The sequence below is a fragment of the Pieris rapae genome, chromosome Z (genome assembly GCF_905147795.1).
Source record: "Pieris rapae chromosome Z, ilPieRapa1.1, whole genome shotgun sequence".
In the NCBI taxonomy this organism is placed as follows: Eukaryota; Metazoa; Arthropoda; class Insecta; order Lepidoptera; family Pieridae; genus Pieris; species Pieris rapae.
The window spans coordinates 6508470-6529714 of record NC_059534.1 but is presented as its reverse complement, the minus strand read 5'-3'; the positions used below and the strand labels follow the sequence as shown (position 1 = coordinate 6529714).

General features: G+C 31.6%; 2 protein-coding genes across 12 annotated transcripts in view; one reads left to right on the top strand and one right to left on the bottom strand.

Moving 5' to 3' along the window:
• Positions 1-21245, top strand: part of LOC110999245 (coiled-coil domain-containing protein AGAP005037) — a 47078-nt gene that overhangs the window by 4248 nt on the left and 21585 nt on the right. For 7 of the 11 annotated variants that reach the window (XR_002600385.2, XM_022268251.2, XM_022268260.2 and 4 more), the window contains exons 3-8: positions 7396-7428; positions 8963-9108; positions 10003-10168; positions 11250-11448; positions 12048-12198; positions 12469-12537. Coding sequence is in view for 10 of the 11 variants with exons in the window: in XM_022268251.2 (XP_022123943.2) it covers positions 7396-7428; positions 8963-9108; positions 10003-10168; positions 11250-11448; positions 12048-12198; positions 12469-12537 (764 nt within the window). In the remaining variant the exon portion in view is untranslated. Of the gene's footprint in view, positions 1-2090; positions 2527-5318; positions 5531-7395; positions 7429-8962; positions 9109-10002; positions 10169-11249; positions 11449-12047; positions 12199-12468; positions 12538-21245 lie in introns of those variants that run through there. The other 4 variants (XM_022268288.2, XM_022268280.2, XM_022268297.2 and 1 more) reach the window with 4 other exon arrangements.
• LOC110999303 lies at positions 13386-21095 on the bottom strand. The gene is made up of 9 exons (XM_022268308.2): positions 20987-21095; positions 17756-17889; positions 17100-17362; positions 16351-16471; positions 15961-16054; positions 15028-15121; positions 14382-14954; positions 14132-14313; positions 13386-13930 (listed from the first exon to the last, which is right to left on the bottom strand). The coding sequence occupies exons 1-9, from the start codon at positions 21026-21028 to the stop codon at positions 13757-13759; spliced, it is 1677 nt and encodes a 558-aa protein (XP_022124000.1). The 5' UTR covers positions 21029-21095; the 3' UTR covers positions 13386-13756.

Genomic DNA, 21245 nt, shown 5'->3' with positions numbered 1-21245 from the left:
GACAACATCGATTCAGTCTGTTACAACCGACATCTAAAATTGTAATTTTTCATATTTCGGCTTTTACGCTTTTCTTAAAACATGCATGCCAGTTACGTAAAACGTTAAGTATGTATGTATGTTGCCGTCGCACGCAATTACTTTTTAAAAGTCAATTTTTTTTTTAAATTATCTACCAAAAACATTTGCATGCGTTTCCGGTACTGCCCAACTTCTAGTCTTCTTATTCTATTCCCCCTAAGAGGCAAGTTGTTGTAAAGACCCACTCCAAAATAGGTACCTAATGAAATGTATTAAATATTAAATACTTAACGCGCGTTTTTAATACCTATTCGACATTACAAATGCACGAGTGACATGACTTTTCCTTATATAAGTTTCATTGAAGTTTCATTGAAGGGACAATTTTATTCAAAATAAAATAATAAATGTCGTTATTATTTGGATAAGGATTAATGCCAAAACTAATGCATTATTTTCAATGCATTTATACGAGAATTATTTTTAGAACTAAAAAACGAGTGTTTGTACTTATGTACACGCGTTAGAAGTTATACTTCTTTGGCGTATGTAAAAAATTACTAAAATGCAGTAGTGATTAACGATAAATATTAAAATTAATCAAAAAGATTTTATTTAAATAAATAAATTATTATTAAATACTAAAACACACATTTATTCACACTGTTTAATTGTACTATTACGTAACACGTGTTCTAAATATAAAAATACTAGAATATACAACTTGAACATAGTTATCGATTTCCATGCCACCTGGACCTAACTTTACGATGTCGAATTTTAGTGTTGATGTGCGCGCGCATCGTAACTCTCATCATTTTTCTCCATCGCGCCAAAATCTATACTAATATTATAAAGAGGAAAGGTTTGATTTTTTGTTTGTTTGTATGAATTGAATAGGCTCCGAAACTACTTGGCAGATTTGAAAAATTCTTTCACTGTTGGAAAGCTACATCATTCCTGAGTGACATAGGCTATATTTCATTTTCAAAAAAAATAGGCATCCTTACTAAAATTACGATAACATTAACATTTGTTTATTATTTGATACAATTCTAACAGATGGCGCTGAGTTAAAGGTAGTTTAGTTTAGATCCGTGTCGTGGTACCAACGTTTCACATAAGTTCTCCTACGGTTTCCCTTGATTAATTTACTACTATGTAATATAACAAAAACCTTAGCCGCAGCAACGCTTGGCCGAGTCTGCTAGTTCTAGTAAAGTATAACTTCAAAAAAAAACGAGTTCGGCGCACGCAGTGAAGTTAGGTAATTTTCCCGAGTGTCACCGTCTCTTTGATACTTCGATCCTATTTCTATAGTGTGTAAATACCCAAAATACATGTTTGTTTATCAGTCTCTAGGTACTACTTCCATAATTTTCTAAACTTAGTGCGGACCACCAAACAAACCAAATTCAATTTTATTTTATTTGTATATATTTATATTGCTTGGATATTTAGGTCCCTTAGTTATAGCAATAAAAACCATGCAGTTATAACTTGTTTACTTAATACAAGGATGTGAGTATGAAGATCCTGTAGCTTAATGATTGGATGCTAAGACTTTAAGTTATAGGGAATTATATGCCGCACAGAATAACTTATGTTATTTGTTGGTTTTCTGATTTAACCAGTTTACTTTAATACTTGCGCTCTTTACGACTTTAGCGATAATTGTGTTCTCTCCACCTGCACCACGCAAGCGCTGTACTGAAAAATACTAGTACCGTCGATAAAGTAGGAAGCTTACAGCGCAAGGTCATTGAACTCGTGGATCAATAAGAACCAATGTTGCGCCTGTGCGGTAGGTACTGCACACGACGTAAAATAGGGCAAATTCTAACCTCAACAATTTATAAGTTTAAACATGCGTAGTGTCAGTTTGGAACTGGGCTTCCAAGGGCGCAGTCGGCGCCCTATACGGCGCGTATCGTAGGGCAGTGCGCTTAAAAGTTATTTCATGTTTCTATATGATATCTTAGCGTCGATTCTTAAAATTTAACTTACCTTAATGTGAAGGACATTAAGCGATGAGAGCAAACATAAGCGTGCGTTGTTCGCGGCAATAACGCTGGCGAACACGTGATATATATTAGTATCACTCCAGTAGGACGACGCCTACCATGGGCGGCGGGAGTAGTCATGCAGATAGGATTCTGCGCTTTACATTTCTGCTTAAATTCGTTATTTGATTGGACATAACAGTAGTTTGAGTACATATAGAAAACAAAAAACAGCATCTTACGATTCAGATAATTAAGGAACTTGGAAGTCCACGTACTAGAATAGTTGATATGTTCGAAATCAGTGACGTGATTTGATAAATGAAATTCCTGAAATCGATCGCGTTTTCATATTAAAATGGAGGCTTATCTTAATCCGTTTAATTGAAACTTGGCAGTGATAAATGGTGTGCTTTTGAATGTGTCACATTTATTGGATTGAATTAAAATTATTAAAATAATACGTTGCTAAAATCCTACAGTAAATGCGTACTGTTTGTGAGTATGTACATTCCATCATTTGATTCTAACATTATATACGACATGAAATACTAACAATATATTGGAATCGTAATTTGAAATATTTTTTACTTTTAATTATGATATAATGTTACGACTAATCAATGTTATGTGAATATTACTTTACGCTTGATCTTGAACGAGTTCTAAGCGAGCTGGCGTTGGAAAGTTAAAATAATAAAAATAAAAAAACAGTAAACTGATGCTAAACTACTTTTTGAATTAAAGCTAGCTTATTTCTGCTTAAAAAGAAACTAGAGGTTTCATATCAAATGTACTTGCTAGGATTCTCCTTCTCATTATGCAGATGGGTCAATAGTCGTAAGTTGTTTCGAAGTTTTGTTAAGTTCGCGCAGCGGTCGAAGTATTTCAGTATTACTCAATTATTATTAAATAATTTTGACTTTTTCGTAACATTCATAATTTCGATTGTTAATAAAGTGAGCATGCATCGTACGTCGATCGTCGTAGCCGCGTTTACTACTTTGACGTTCAAGCGTGGGCGTGGCCCGAGAACTTTTAAGTTTTCTTTCATGTATAGATAAATAAATTAAATATATTTCTCATTTCTCGCTCAATGTTGCAGTAAATGTTCTGTATGTGCACTATCACTTACAATTGAATACTTAGATACTAAATAAAATATAGAGTGTCAAACTTAAAATATAAAGCTTGTTTATCATTTCCATTATTATTAAAATACGTCGAATATATTTTCCTTTTATTTTTATACTATGCGAATCTTTTATACTAGATCTCCTATCTATTCAGTCTACAGCCGATGCTATACGTATTATGTATAAGTCATCACGAGAAATAAACTTTCATATGCGTTATTATTCGATGCTCATTTGTTACATGGATGTCTAAAAGTATTCCTCCATATTTGTTTTCATAGCGGACTTCAATGTCATATTATGCATTTAGTTCATTTGATATTTACCTAATGCAAAATTATAATGAGTAAGATCCATCGACCTTTATTTAACTAAAAATATGATATTTTTGGTTAATTTGCATACTTCCTAATGATTGTAATAACTTTAATTGAAGAAAGTCACTAAAATTAACAGTGAGGCTTACGATGGATGTTCCTGGTTTTTAATTTAACAGAAAATATTAGTGCTATCGTTTCTTTACTTAAACTCAATTATTATATCTAACGCCTGGAAAATAGATAAAAGCTATTTAATTTTATACAACTTATGCATTTATTATTTGCGGTGATTATGTAATATTATTAGTACTATTAAAAATATATCTATCTTTGTAGGAACTAGTAATATTCCTTAAAGTTCACCCACATTACCCTTGACCGCGACTGATCAAAGTTAATATTGGGAGATTGAGTATACTCTACTATCGATTGTCTCAATTTGCGCATGCTCTGTAAATAATTCAACATCCTTAATTTCTACCATTAAACATAGATAGTAGAATTAGGAGTCGCGGTAGTAAAAGCTAATGCTTTTATAAGTATAGCTATCACGGTAACTGTAAATATTGAAATTAATAATAGCAAAAAAATAGTCATGAGTGTGATGCCAACTTAATAGAGCACGATGGGCAGAAGAAAAAATATTTTATTTCAAAAATTGGGTAGAATTAAATCATAAAACTAGTGATGCTAGTTTGTAGATATTTTGAATTTCTCTATTGCATATATTAAAATATCGATGCCCTATACGACGACCAATACAAAACCTTTTTAAATTGCACTGTAACTACACAAAAATGTGCCAATCAGCTATCAATTAAAACTTTTTCATTACGTTTGTTAGCCGCCTTCCAACAAAAGTGAAGGGTTTCGCAATTATGAAAAGTGCAGGCAAACGCCTGTTTTTTTTTAGAAAAAAGGATAAAAGTTTCTCTTAGAAATCAACGAATTCGTGTGTATAAAATCTAGTAAACAAAAAACATAACGAGTTCTGTTATTTCATATTTCATATCTTATATAATAATTATATTTGACTTATTAGAAATTCCTACAAACTCGTAACGATCAAATCCATCCAAATCAATCGAAACGATCAAAATGAATAATTATTGAGATTTTTTGTTACCAATTAGTGGGCCTCCTATACGCATACCCAGTTAATAAATACATAGACATACTGCTGTATATAAAGCACATACAGACCATATTCATATAGAAAACCCGAAAAGTACCAATATTCTTAAGTTGTAGGTATACGTACATCACCAATTTAAAAAAAAAGGATTTTGGTGATGACACATCTGACATTGGTAGTGTCAATTTGCAATTTCCCGCTGTTTTTTTTGTACAAGCCGTAAAAAAGATGGTCGTAATTTAAATTCTACTGTACCTAGAACAGTAGCTAGCATTGTTATTTTACTCGTGAACGTGTCTTCCAATGCAGCTTTATTATATTTAAAACAATTGTATGACATTTATTGTTTCACTCCTCGCGATGCCTTTCAAAGAGATTGTAGAAATAATATTTCGCTTTATTTATATCAAAAGAATTTCCACCTCGGACTATGCTGTATTTTAAATCATGCCAATTCAAATATTGTTGAGGATTTTGCATCGCTGATCTTTTTGAGTTAGAATTGTGTCCAATACTACAATTTTCAACTAATTATTTAGGCAAAACATGACTGTTGAGATAAATCTTACCAAAATATTCCTAAAAAACATATTTATTTTCCGTGACCTATTGCTTTTATCTATATAATATATGTAAATGAGATCATGAAATTTAATTAATAACACGTATTAAATTTCGTTGTCGTCCCATGGTGCCTCTTTAGGATTGATGACAGCGCTGTTATGTATTTAATTGTGCTGAATTGTAACGTGAAATGTGAGAAATTCGGCTTAGATTATAGTGAAAATGAATAATAATCTGTGGAATTGCATATGAAGAAGACAACGATGTTGAGTCGTTGGAAAAGTAAAGACAAGTCAGAGAAGTCCGGCAAAACATCTAGTGGCAAGAAGAAACGAAAAGGGCGTGATAATGGTAGGTGTTAGTCCGTATAACGAAAACGTTTCATAGAAAAGTGTTTGTTCGGTGGTTTTTTGTAATATTTGCGTGGTTGTCTTCTATTTGCACTGAATTTATTTATTTAATATACTTCAGGAACATCGTTTCGGCTTAATATGCTTTTTTAATTAGCCTAACTTTTTAGAAGCATATGGAACATATGGAACAGGTTGCTATGCTACCCCATAAAGGCTTATTATATATGTACTATTTTAACTAACTTTGTTTTCAATTTTTTATTTTCTGTCCGTATGCTGTGCGCGTATAAAAATATTTAGCCATTAATATCTAATCATTAAGAATTATGTTAATTAGGACATTTTAAGTAGTAATCTTTCAGTCATATATAATATAACTTAGCATCACTTCACACTAGGGAATGCATTCCTACTCGAGATCGTAAGTTTGATATCCCGCGGGATTAGTAATATCAATCCAGTGGGATCCCGAATTTTCAGGATTTCGTCCAGATTTAAAAAGACCACGTGACAGAATACGATAGACACTGCTTGTTTGTGATAGTGAAGTCAATTAAAACAAAATATTATTTAATTTAGAATTTAGAGAATACAAGGCGGACCTTTAATATTACTAACTTAATAATGAACAATTTTAGTAATATAAACATAATCCAAACAAAAGTAGATATAGTTTAAGGAGCAACTTCTTTAAAAAAAAGTGTATCATGAGTGCAATCTGATAACCGGCATCTCACGACCGTTGCGGTGTACCCAGCTGCTGAGAATGCCTTTGTTTCTTCACAATCAAATAAATGCATTTCTTTTTTTATTACGGACTCTTATTTATCTAAGATTGTGGATACACGTGTAAGAGGACGTTTAGACGCTCGGAGAGTTTGAGTTTCTGTGGCAGTAGCAATTATATTTAAATCCTCTGCAATTGCTTCGTTTAATAGTGTCCTATTAATCTCTCCTTGGTTTGGTTCGTTACGATATTATAGTGTGATTATATTTTTTAATTTCTTTCCTAATGAGATATTTGCTTAGCAATTGGAAAGCCTTTGCCTTTGCATTGCTCCAAATCATCTTGAAATGTATTCGGATTTTTCAAATGTAACAGCGCTGCAGTTGCTTTTATTCAACGCTCGGAGATGCGATTGTTCATAGAAAAGACCAAGTTTTCTGAGAAAAAACATTTAGGTCTTATAGGTTTTGAATCATGAAACGGAACGATGTTCTGCACTAACTAAATCAGTATCTCCCAATTCTAATCTCGAACGGAATCTAGTCATATTATGCTTCGGCATTGACCCCGAAAAATTACACGGGATCTCGCGAGATCGGAATCCCGTGGGATCGAGATTGCATTCCCTAATCACCACACATCATCGTGAATACACAAATACCCGCACACGGTATTTTTAATAAGTAGGCACATGCAGTTCTTTGCGTAGAGGCTATCTAGCTTTTTGCTACATAAATTAAAATACCCCAGCAGCAACATTTAAATAAAAAAAATTATCACTATTACTACTATTATTACTATTGCATATTTAAATATATATTAATATATAGGGCACTCGCGAGCCCTCTAGCATCGAGAGTGTCCATGGGCGGCGGTATCACTTAACGTCAGATGAGCCTCCTGCCCGTTTGCCCTCTGTCCTTTACAAAAATATATATATATAATTTAGCAGTGTATATAATTATACTCACTTTATTTATTTTCGGCATGAGTAAGTTTGAAAAATTAAATCTTGATAAGTAACTAGAAATCTCTGTCGTCGTTTCACATTAAATATATTTTAAAAATACAGCTAAAGTTATTTAAAACGCTTTGTTTTCTTAGATACATTTTTGATTTCATAACCTTTGTTCCAGAAGAAGACTGGCAAGCAGATGGCAGAATTGATGGTGAGAAATGTTTTCGTTAGTTTACAGACTTAATGATTCAGTTATGTGGAAATGTATACATGTTTCATAGACTAGAGAGTTGAAAGTTAGTGCCTAGTAAGTTTACTAGTTGTCAAATCCTATATTAACCCATTTTATCAATGCGGAAATTGTACTTACACCAAGTCGCAGCTCTGAATTTTACCCTAGCGCCACCCAAGACTGCTTCTATTTAGGGATTTGTAGGCCAACCAAAATAAACAAGATTCGCTCATAAGAAACGATCATTTGCATTTGCTTGAAATAATGTCCCATGTCAAGATTGTTTATAAAAACGCTTATTTCGTTCCTGTTTGTGTAGGCAATTAATGTTACTTACGCAGCAAGTTCATTTACCCCAGAAATACCGAATGATTTTATCTTCGGCTTGCTTGAACAATCAACAATTACACTATTGAATAAGGTCCACTTTAATCACTAGAATGTATTCTTAGCATTTCAAAGAACATGCTTTTAACGACTGTTTCTGTGTATCATACGTAGCATTCACGAAATTTATGATGTAATTCTTATACCTTTTATACTATTATATCCATATATATATATATATATATATATCTTAATATATATATTTCTTGTGTGCGTGTGTATGTGACTGAACTCCTCCTAAACGACTGGACCGATTTTGACGAAATTTTTTGTGTGTGTTCAAGGGGATCTGGGAATGGTTTAGATTCACAATTTTGTCCGCTGGACAATGTTTTTTTAATTAATTTTCAATTTATTAGTTGTCATTGATTTTGGAATGTTTTACATTGGATCCGACAGACGGCGCTACCATCGCAGTGTCAAATTTTAAATAATATTCGAATTTTAATTTTAGTCTGTCCCGAAATTTAAAAAAAGTTTTGTTATCATTGTGTTATATCGTGTGTGACCATGTGCTGGATCGTTAGATATTGTCATAACATTTGAATAATAATTTTCATCAAAATGGCTTATTAAAAATTGAAATTTTGAAATTAAAGACGTGTAGACAGGACAACGTCTGTCGGATCCGCTAGTATATATATATATTTTGAGTTTATTGCAAACATAGTGAAGTAGGATATTTATCTTATTGTGGTAATACAGTTAATTTAATAAGCCACTGTATACACTTATTAACACGGTATTACGAAGCAGTTAAACACCGAGTTGAAGCTTTATTTATTTTTTATAAAAATATATGTTATTGTAAAAGAGGTAAATTATGTTTGCTTTTTTATTCCTTAATAAATTTCAAATAAAGCTTTACTTGCGGATCACATTTTTGATGGCTTTCCATAATTTTAGCTTTTCCCCATCTTCACATATGTGACGTGTATGTGAAAAGCTAACTATATAGTTAAATATATTAGCAAAGGAACGAAATTGTTTAAAAATATACTTACAATGAAAACTAATTAACCATGCATATTTTACTGAATGAAATGGTATTGTCTCCACTTCACATACATACATATATATGTATTTTTTAATAACATAAAATTATTATATTTTTTTTTATTAACAGGAGGTTTATCTGACGGAGAAGCAACCCGGTCAGCCCCGCGAAGCCGGTCGTCTCGCCGTGATGATCCGAGACGCCATACACTCGCTGGAAATCATTTATACCTCCATTCTCATCATCCTGGAGAGCTTAATAATTCTGAGCTTGAAGTAAGTGCACTAAAGTACTACAAATTTACAGCATATATATATACCAATTACTAGCTGACTCGCTAACTCTTTACAATAATAAACAAAATAGGTTTGATTGTAGAGGGGTGAAATTTAGGTGTTCTGTATGTTGTATCAAAAAAAAATATGTATATAAACGCATACGGACACCCCTCATCACTTGAAGTTTTGAAATATATATTGCAGCCTATTCTCAGACTTACAGGAAATGCATAATAAAAATTTCATAAGAATCAGTCGAGCCGTTTCGGAAGAGTATAGGAACGACTTTTGATTGTGACACTAGAATTTTATATGAATGTATATATATTCGTATAAAATGTTTAAACACTAGAATTTATATGTGGAGTTGCGCCGGGTGCAGGATTACCGAGGAGCAGCTTGTTTTCAGCGAAGTGTATTCGTCTTTATTCGAGTTGATAAAATTAAATTGAACTACGTACTACTACAGTATACAAAAAGTCTTAACGAGGCTCTAGGTCCCTTCTTTTCATTATTAAACAAAATCTGTGTTCTATAATTTTTAATTTCTTCTATAATTATTACTTCATAGTACCATTCAAATACTAAACGTTATTGTATATACTTATTCCTAATATCACTCTGACATTAAAAAATATCAGGACATAGGATAGATAAGATAAGGTTGAACGAGCAATCTGTATTGTTGTTTGTAAGTAACTCGGCAGAGTACCGAGAGCGCTGTGTACCGAATAATACCCTTGTAATTGGTGCAACTAGTGTTAGCGAAAGCAAAGTAAAAATAAATAGAGCTTACGAGAATGTATTATTGTTAGTAAAAGTCTAAAACAAAGCTTTTTGTCCTTTAATCCTTGGACTAAAATCAGATTTAAGGTTGTATATTTTTTGCAGCCACAATTACAAAGGGGCTATCTCCCGCAAACGTTGTATTACGACGACGATCCCGGTGTTATGTCAGAGGTTGAGACGTCTTCCACTGGGTTTAGACGCGGAGGAAAGCAAAGATCATCATTACCAGTGGTTCGCACACCTAGTAAGACCCTCGAAAGACCTTTAGGTATGTTATCTATAATTAAGTATATATTTGTTATTCCGGCAAATATTATTATGTTATAGGAATCTTTATAAAAACTATCCACCTTAAACCAAATTCAGTGTAAAGAGACGTGAAACGAGTCTCGAAATTTCACGATGTCGGAACCTATTGATAGACAAAATGGCGGACGTTTATGGGCTGTTAAGTATTTGTTAAAATTTGATTGTATTTTTAAAGATGATTTAAAGTTGATTGAGTCCATTTTTCGTAGACAAAACAATTGTTTATGTTTTTGAGTAGGTCACGACAGGATTTTTATGATAAAAAGTCTACTAGTCTAACATTTTCTATTGGTTGAATTGCTGTATGCTATGAGAGTATACTCTATAGTTATATATATATGAAATAATGCTAAAGTAATAATTTCATATAATAATAATAATACTTTAATTAACACAAAGTTTAATAAACTTAATAAATGAAGACTAAGTATGTAGGTAAATAGGCGGTCTTACTGCCGAATTCAGTTTCTTCCAACATTAATAATATAAACATTCGACATACAATACCAATCTTAAATATACAATTCGAAACTACTCAATATAAAAATACAAATAGGTAAAAATAACAAAGATTTATTATTACAATGTTCAATAGTGTGATTTTCCCTTAATAATCTTTATTCATTGTAATAAAATTTCTAAAAACTAAAAACAATATTTTCTTTAATTTCGTACAAAAATGTTAACGTATTGTAAAATTTCATACTGGTATACATTTCGACTTCTATTTAAATCATTTCAAACATTTTGGCAATATTAAGATAGGCGTTGATATAAGTACAAATAACGGTACTCGCCTACCATCCTTTTTTTAAATTATGTCTTGTCCTAGTAGTCTGTTTATGAAGGTAATGTGTAAAAACCAAAAAAAAAGTATACGGCTACAAAACTAATAGTCAATACTGCCTACTTTAGTTTATTTACCTGTTCAAATGTATTCGAATTCTATAAAGCTTGATGTTAGCGATGCTCCTTTGTTCTATTGAAGTAGTTAGCTAACATTTGGTGAATACATTGAAAAAAATTAAGGGCTTTTTCAGGTCTTGTGTTTTTACAATACCGCAACGAGACTAAAAGGGCTCTTCTACCGAATGAAATCACATCACTCGACACCGTAAAAGCTTTATTTGTACGAAGTTTTCCGAAGCAGCTCACAATGGATTACTTAGATAGTCCATTAGTCAAGGTTTATATACATGACAGCTCAAAGGACATGTTCTATGAACTAGAAGACCATAGGTATGTTGACTAAATATAAGACGCAATAACATGCTTTGTTTCGTTTATTTGTACAAAGGTGATAAGGACAGAACATTCAGAAATTATCTTATATTTATTATATAAAAGGGGATCTTCTTAGCCAATCATAGACGTTCAGACACAGAATATGATGTTTTTAGTTGAAACTTGTAGATTATTTGTTCGTAATATGTTAATATATATATGAAATTGTAAGAGGGCGTTACCTGCCTTGCGCGATACACATGCTGCCTCCCATAAACTTTTCAGTGTATCTCCGACTACTGGTTATATCAAACGATTTTCAGAATATAGTCAAAGTTTCCGTAGATTTTTCGAAAATGAAAAAAAATATTATACATGAACATGATTATCGTTGTCCGTAAGTTTTACTGATGTGAAGTTTAATAATATTATTTTTAGAGTTAAAAAGTTTTAATTATGTTTCATCTGAACAAATAGATAAATTAAATTTGATTTGTCTTATTTAAAATAGATATTAATTTGTCAACATTCAGGCATTTAGATCTGGGTTAGTGAAATAGTGATATGAAAACGAAGAATTTGTGGAGTAACAAGTGATTTTTATATTTGTGTAGGGCCCATCTTCGGGACATCAGGGACCGATCCGTTCTTCGGTTGTTTGAGTCTAAAGATTTGAACGGTGGTGTCTTTCCTGGAGCTCTAGGTGTTGGTTCAGTCAGGCTTCCAGCGCTAGCCGCCACCAATTCATCAAACGCTAATTTGGAGGTAATTAATTATTATATAAAACCTTACTTATTGTACCATATAAGTTGATACATAAAGCGGTATCTCTCGTTTTCTCTCGGCACAGTGCTTTAAATATAATAGGTTAATTAATATTAATTATTTTAAATTAGTTATAAAAAATAGTAATTCAAATATTTTAGTATTGTTTTTCTATTTTAATGTATTTGCAGGAAATAAATTTAAATATTGTTTGTGAAACGTCAACATATTGCAATAAAAATAAAAATTAAAGGTTGGTATTGCTTTCAGGATCAAAGTACATACTTCAGCGAGCCGGAAATCGATTCCGACCACATTCACAACATCCACAAAGCAAAGGTAAGCCACTGATAATGCATGCTAATCATTCTTAAGTAAATTTCATTAAAAATGTGTTTAGTTCTTAAATTTTCTCGTCCCAACAAATGAAATAGGAATATAGGACAGTGACAATAAAATTGTATATATTATATATTAACATTAATGTTTCGGCAGTGCTATGTATTTTTGTGTACTATACTAATTTCTTTGTAACGTACTGCTTAAACCTTTCAAATCTTAGAGTATCTTAGTAGTATTTTCAACCCGAAAAAGAGCTCAAGTCCCGTAAAAGTGTCCGGGATAAACTCTTTTGCAAAAGAACAGAATCGAAGGAAATTTTCGTTCTTAGTATTTCAGTTAATTAAATGAAATTTGATTATCTGATGTAGTCTTTATACTTATAATTGTGTAAATTAAAAAGTGTGGAGTAATTCACTGCATTTTTTATAATTTTTTGATGTTCTTTAAAACTGATGTACATGACCAAACAATAAGAAGTAGTCGTTTCTAAGTTCCCTATTTCTATTCTTTAAATAGGGGTCTTGATACAGTGGGTACTAAACATACTAAACAGCATATATGCTATACACACACACATATATAGTATGGAAAAGTCATAAGCCTTTTTACGATTATTTTTTCACAACGGACTGTGCCTATGTTTTCAGTGTGCTACTTAAAACCGATCTATTATGAAAATGTAATTACCTAAATTGATTAGTTATTACATTGAATTGATTGATAATTGATTTATACCTTTACTTCTATCTTAAAATAATGGAAGCAATGAAGAGAAGGATATAATTTAGGTACACATAATCACTCATTTTGTGATATTCATGTGGTTTAATTAACGAAAACTAATAAAACAGCTATGATTTATTAAATTAATCTACATTGTGAGTACTTAGGTTGAGAGACGATATTCAAGTGTAACTATAAAATGCGTAAGTCACCATCTTAGAAAATTAAACATCACATTTTTCGGTGTATTTGTTTTTTATCTATATTACTAGAATTTTAGAAACAATTAAACAGTTAATAACTTCTAAAGAAAAATAACAGGTTAATTAATTTAACGTTAAATGTCTAAACCTAAAATAAATAATGGTTAAAAATGGCAAGCCGGTATTGATTTAAGATCTCAAGAAAATCTACATCCCAGAATATTTATTAAAATATTGTTACGGGATTGACTTGTTCAAAGTTTTTGTAATTTAGAAAAAATTGTAAAAATTTAGAACGCCCTACATATAGGTAGTCCTTTGTAATAATGCGCTCCGCTGTATAATTTCTTGGGTGTCGACCTCCACGAAAGCACGAGAACCTTTTTGAAAGGTTCTGGTGTGCACCCACTACAAACTTTCATGACTGCTTTGACTTCTGCTTCAGCTGGCTCTCTCTCATCCACCTATAATTCAATATTAATTTGAGTACATATTTGTATATTCTACTAAAATTTTGACAATATATTCTAAATAACAATAAGGAATATTTGTTGTTTTTAAATCGGGTGAACATTTAAGTGCTTTTCAACATTGGTGGAAGTTAGGTGTTCCTAAATTGATAAATTAGTCTTTATTTACTGAAATATTTTTTGAGGTATACTCACGGTCATCTTTTGAAGATTTTGCACTGGCAAATTTCCAACAACACCTGCTAAACCGCTTAACAGCGACTGTTGGAACAAAAGTTCGTCATCTTTATTACCATCGATGACATCAGGACTCAGCAAAGCTTCATCTATTATCGATCCATCGGATAGTGCTACTAGTCCGCGTTTATCTTTTTTGCCTGCAAGAAATAAGTTATATGAACTAGTAATATTTCATATGAAATACAAATATGTATAGGAATACAACCTGAATTAATTTCCTCTGCTAGTTCTTTCTCAGGATTATCTCTTTTATCACGTTTGTTCGAATTTCTTTTAAATAAGTTACGGGAAATTGTATCGTCAATATATTGGACATTAGCGGGATTCAATAGTGAACTTGATAATGAAACACTCGTTCCTTTAACTTGACCAAACGGTCTATTAGGATATCTTTGTATAAAAGGTAAATTCTGCGGTCTGTTTGCGATATGGTTCAAAGGAATTTGGGTTACTGACTGATAATTGTTAACTAAATCTTGTGGAATTTGAAGCTCGCTTGGAATCTGTGCTGTTAACATATTTGATTGAGATGGCATTGCAACATTTATGTGGGAAGGTTTCTGCAACTGTCCACCAATTAAGAAATGGCCATTGCCTAACGGTGTAGGTTCTGGCGGTGGGGGTTCAGTGGCAAACTCTGAAGCTGTTTCTATGATTGAACCATCGTGGGTAAATCGATGAGCGTGATGATGTTTGTGGTCTCTGTGTGCTTTTCCAGCTGTCAATGCAACGTGATAAAGCTGTAGCATCGTTATTTCTCCGACTAATCCAGATTGACCTTAAAAATAATAATAAATATTATAAACTGTCTATATCAATAAAAGTCTACTGTATAAAAATCTTCCACTCACTCTTTACCGATTCCAAACCATCATTTTTATAGAGCAATGATTGTTCTTGTCCACTTATTACTTTACCTCCACCTTTAATAACGTGTCCCACAAGCTAAAACATACAAGTTTTTAAAGTTTCACACACGTCATGGCGAGCGTACCAAAAGAACTACTTTAATTCAAATATGTAGTTTAATGCACATATAAAAAGAGAAAAATAATTACGCGATTTATTTATATATTTTAGTTTACTCAAATTGCTTTGTATCAATTGTTAATAAACTTCATATTAAAATACAAAGAGATGTTGGTTTTAATTATTATTTTACATTATTATTATACAGTCCAATAAATGATGGCAAATTAAATAATTCGCTTCATTATATATACACTAATAACAAAAAGGTAAGTTAACAGATTCGACGAAATATATTCTGATACGTAAACTATTTGGGGAATTTAAACATTATAATTATGCCGACTCCTGTCTACAAATTACTATGTCAACATTGTTCACGGAAAAAAATAATCGGTGTCCAAGTTAATACCTGAAAATTCGGATAGCTAAAAAACAGGTTGGCCTAAATAAGAGAATACAATAGTTGGTATCTCGCACCAGTTGAACGAAGTGCCCCGATTCATTGTGAACTACTTTCATAGTAAAGACAAGCTATTTTTAAACGGATTACAACTGCAGCATCTGATAATTCTTTTTTCTATTATATGATTGGGACTATTGTGAATTTATTAGTTACGATTCTTTAATTAGGTACGTACTGGCAAATTTGTATTAAAATGCAACAGATTCCTATTAATCTGCTAAGCAAGAGATGATGTTACTATAATTATGGCTCAATATTAATAAATTATTGATATTCTGATTGATCTTAGAATTAATTTTTAGCATCATATTTTGTTTAACAAATTGGGATAGAAAATGTATAACCATACCCTATTATGGAATCCTCTACCGACTCTCTCAGTGTTAATCCATATTTGCCACTCTCCAGTTCTGCCGTTCCAAGACTGACAGCTATGATACCACCTGGAATATTAAAAATAATAATCAATATATATATACTCTTGTAAATCAAGAAAAAAGCTCTTTTGCAAAAGAAGGCAAGAAAACCGTCTTCTTTACCTAATCTCTTGTACCTCTCTTCTCAATTCATGTAAGATTTTAGTTTATACGTTTCTCTTATTTTTCTATTAAATGTCAGCTTTTTTATCGTTGATGCCTAAAAGAGACTTCTTCCAAGCACCGCCCATTGTTTAATTGTAATAATAATGTTACTTATTTATCCAACGAAGGGCCAGATAAATATTGTCTATTTTACTTACGTGTTTAACTTTATGGGGTAGTTGAGCCGGAAAAATGTTTGGCCATGTACAGCCATGCTGAAGTAGCTGGCCTCTGCAGTGTTTGAGATCCAGGCAGAAATCTCTTTGGGATTGCCTTCGACTGCAAAAATTTAAATAAATATTTCTTGTTTAATTAAAAACCACTGGAAATTCCTAGAACCTTATTATAGCAGATTGCTGTATTTGCCCTTACCATACTGAAAAATATACAAAGACAAGTCTAGAAATGTTTTATGAAAATTAAATTATTTAGCCAGAGAGATACTACGCGTTATGAAGTGTAAAGAAGTACGCACTCAGGCGCACTATTGTTGCATTTCCGTAATTTTGTTAACATGACATTAACCTTTATTAATTTATATGTGATATGTAGCTTTCGTTCTTAATTATTTAGAGAAACGGAGACAGTTAAATTAAATGGTAGCTCGTAAACTTTCATAAAAGCATAGCTTGATTCTAATACTATACTAATATATGTGTTCAGCTTAGCAACAGCTTAGAAAATTGTAAATTCTGGTATAAAGAGTTATGCTGCTTAAAATATGTAAACACAGACGACATGATACATAATTTAAACGCGTTTTATTCGAAGCTTTACACCAGTTTCTATTATGCCTACGAAAGTGAAAGTATAGGTACTTAGTACTTCAATACTAAGACTATGTAGGAGTTGTATCTTACGTAACATAGTATTTATTTTAATGATGATTGACGTACTAGTACATTACCTGCATACGAAAATAAAGGATGATCGGATGAATGGTTGTGGAACTTGGCCCACATGCACAGTGTGAACTCCTTAAGATCAGGAAGAACTGTGTCGTATTCGAGGTACTGATAGAACAGTTCCTGATTCATGGACACCTTGTAGACGCTACAGGTATCGGCATCGTTATTAGGAGCTACGTTGTAAGGGTTCGACACTTTGTTTGTTTCGAACGATTGAACGTTGCTGAAAATCGGCCTTCTGTTCAAAATTTTCAACTGGGGGCTAGAAACAATATATATTTTGAATCAAATCGATAATAATAATTTATGCATTTTAATTATGTTTTCCAAATACAAAGTTCTGTGCAAACTCATTTGTTCAGATTTCTATGATAGGAGACGTGTACATAGGAAGTTTCATTACGCTTTGTATTAGTTGCTGAGAAACCTACAGACAGGAAACAGGTTAACAAAGGCATATAACGTATGACGTATTATAACTCCTTTGATCTAAGATCCTATTATGCGCCTTCCAGTAAATCGATAATCCGTCGTCCTATTAGTTTCAGTCATTGTTGAACAAATTAATATTCTGGTAGGTATTATCTCTCAACTCATACTATGATAATATTCAATTAATATTATTATTAAAAAACGATTCATTCTTTTTCTTTACCTTGGCTCAATAGATCTGTCATTTGGTGTTAGGCTTGCGTAAACGTGTGGTCCTGGTACAATAGGTTGCCAATTATCCTCTTCAAAACACCATGCCATTCCCACCAATATTGATAGTGATATTAAAATCCGCATCTGAAGTAATTAAATATCATTAATATATATTAAATTTCTATTATATATTATATAATATATATAAAATATTTGATTGTACCTTTTTTTCTATTTTCTCCGTAACTAAGCCTATTAAGTTTTTATAATTTAGTAGGCTTATTTAATTTTAATTTTAATTTCGGCTTCAAAATCGATTAATGTTCAATGTTTCATTGGGTAATTAGGGACTAAAATTATAATGTATTAGAGATTTTGAGGATTTTAAACAATGTGTATTCATTCACACTTTATAAACTTAAAACACAGATATATGTTACAATTGGCTTCCGTCCAATTTTACTTTGACGAAACTCAGAAATCTTTAAACTACGTATCTTTTTACCTGTCATTTTTGCTACCTATTTAAATGTCATCAGCATCTTATAGTGGTTACGTGGTGACGTAATCGTAAAAACTTCAAGGACACAGTAATTGAGTATAACATAATACCTTAATTGCCTTTTCATCACTACCGTTGCATGATACAGGTGTTAGTAGGTAGCCTTAAAAAATCCAGTTTTTTGTGCTCTACTTATTTGTTCGAATATTCGCTGACAACGTGAAAAAATACACCGAATTGTGAAATAGCTGAAGTTCTTGATATTATGCCTTTAGATATTATTTAATAGGTTCAAAATGTGTAATTAATGGAAACAAAAGAATAAGTTATTTGTACGTAACAGAGTTTACGTAAGAAATAATTTATCACGATATATAGAATCAGTGATTTCTTTCGCGGAATTCCGGTTTATCCAACAGGTATTGTCGTCTATAATAATGTTACGCTTTCTACATAATCTGTATCGCTTCTAATAAATTAATTTGTGTATATGATACATTATATGAAGGCCTGTAGAGTATATACAGGAAACTCTTTCATGTACTCCACCAGCGACAAGCAATTAAGTCGATGTGAATAAGATATTAATTTGGTTTTCGTATAATTTCGTAAAATTTGAGTATTAGATTAAATGCTGCTATTAATTTACTCACTTTTGCTCGCAATAGTAACTGAGTGGAATGTAAATGAATAATCCGTTTTTGTTGAATCAAAAAAAAATTGAATAATTTTTAAAAGGTTTAATTAATAAAAGCTAATTAATTGACTTGATATTTTATTTTATTCTTGACTTAATCTGTGCGATCTCTTTACCAATAACTGTCAATGTTTCAGTACATATAATGAATTATACACCTGACTTTCTCAGAAGTCACACTTGTTAGTCAAAACCGTATACAGCTTATTCATTCTGTAATTAGTAAGGTTATGTTTTTAACAATCACGGTGTGATGTTTTTCGTATGACACATAATACATTTTGGCATACGCTTCTGTAATATATGACGTTAGCATCATAACACTTCTCGGAGAAAGTGTTAAACGCGAATCGAAAATATCGTGCGATCATTAAAATAAGACAGTGGAACGTGTTCTGTCGATAATAATGGTATAAAGAAAGATCACATTACCGCGTATAATATTTCGAATCAACTTTGATGAATTTTTTTTTTAAGTACTTCGACGTTAGACTGCTATACTAGGTATGATTAAAAATAACTTAACCGTGTATAAAATTAACGCGGCAGTCGTCAATAGGAATGTTTACGCGACGGAGAGGTCTAGTAGGTGTTCGCACGCAGCATCCAATATATCCGGAATGTTACGTAAAGTACAACAGCAGTTTAATTTCACTCTATTACGACTCAACATCCCGATAACTAAACTTTTTTTGTACTCTTTTACAACATTTCGTAACTATAATGGCATGCGAATAGATCGGACAAGCGTACGAGATAACATTTTGGTGTTTAATGTGAAAGTTTCTTATTAACTAAATAAAAGAATTGATTTTTTTTAATAATTGATAATAATAATGATAATTGTGCTTATACCGAATGAATGTTTCCGTGGGGTTTTTCATTTTAATAACAGCACTACGGAACAACATAGAATTTAATTAACTATTAAAAACGCGTTTGAAGTCCAATTAAAATTACGAACTTTTCAGTATTTATTATTAATTAACAGAATAACCAACTCACTACACAATAAACTTTCGCTTAGTTAAAAGAAATATTATTACTGTTGTTATATGGATTTTATAATAATATTTGTTATACTCATAGTAGTCTGTTAGCAATTATGCGGTGAAAATTGAACTACTTAGTTTGGATTAATTAAAGCTTAAAGGATGTGTAGTCAGGTATAATATCATTTTTGACACGAATAAAAGTCTACTCTAAGTAATGACGTTGTTTTAAGCAGGTAATATTATTCCAATATGTAAAGTAGATTTCTAAGCAATTCGGTGACCTGATTTAATCTTGTCATAACTGATTACTTACAATATAAGCATTCATTTTGCTTTCTTCGTTTTTTAAATCTAATTTAAATTGTATAAAATCAAAACTTATTTAATTCCCTCATCTCAATACACATTCTCAGTTTTAAATTCTAAGTACAAAAAGTTTAAAGTATAAATATTTATTTATACTATTCTTTGTTTCGCTTCTGTAAAGGTATACAATAAATCATTAATTATAATACTTGTCTTGAAATACATGAAATTCTGGAATACACCAACGCAATGAGAATTTTACAATATAATCATCTCGGTCAAAGCTTGTTCAATCAAGATTAAAGCCATTAAAAGGCAACCATCAAAAGGTATTGGGAGCACATGGAATTGATCACTATAATTTTCTGGAAACCAATTTCACTGATATGAATGGAGCAAATTCAATGAGATTTTTTTAAATTCTGAATTCGTTAGTCCAAATATCTATACATTATATTTTAATTAAAATTTATGAATTATATCTGATACAACTGTGTGTTAATATTTTTTTATTTAAAAAATCCACTTAGGTCCTAACAAAATGTGAACAAATATAAATTTTATTATCTGAGCTTAAGTTTATTAAACATATTGGAAAATCTATTCGAGAAGGTTAAACATCCAACATAGTAAAGAAAATTAATGTAAGGAATTTAATATTAAACCAAATTCGCTATATCGCAATAATTTCGCATCGCTTGTCAATAATGAGCGAAGTTTATATCACAAAAATTAACTTACGATTCCTTCTTTTCTCTTGTTTTTTGGAGCGCGGGCGCACATTCACTTAGCAAAGAAACACTAACCAGCTTTTGCTATGTGTGGTCACAAGCCCACCCCACTCAAAATCGTTACGAATCTTATGACATGAATATGCCATTTGGTAATCACGCTACGATACATGCTCCAGAACAATATGAACATTATGTTCAAATATCGTTTGTCTTGATAAGCTTTGCATCCTGTTAGTACCGACAAGCTACCGTTTTATGACTGTTGT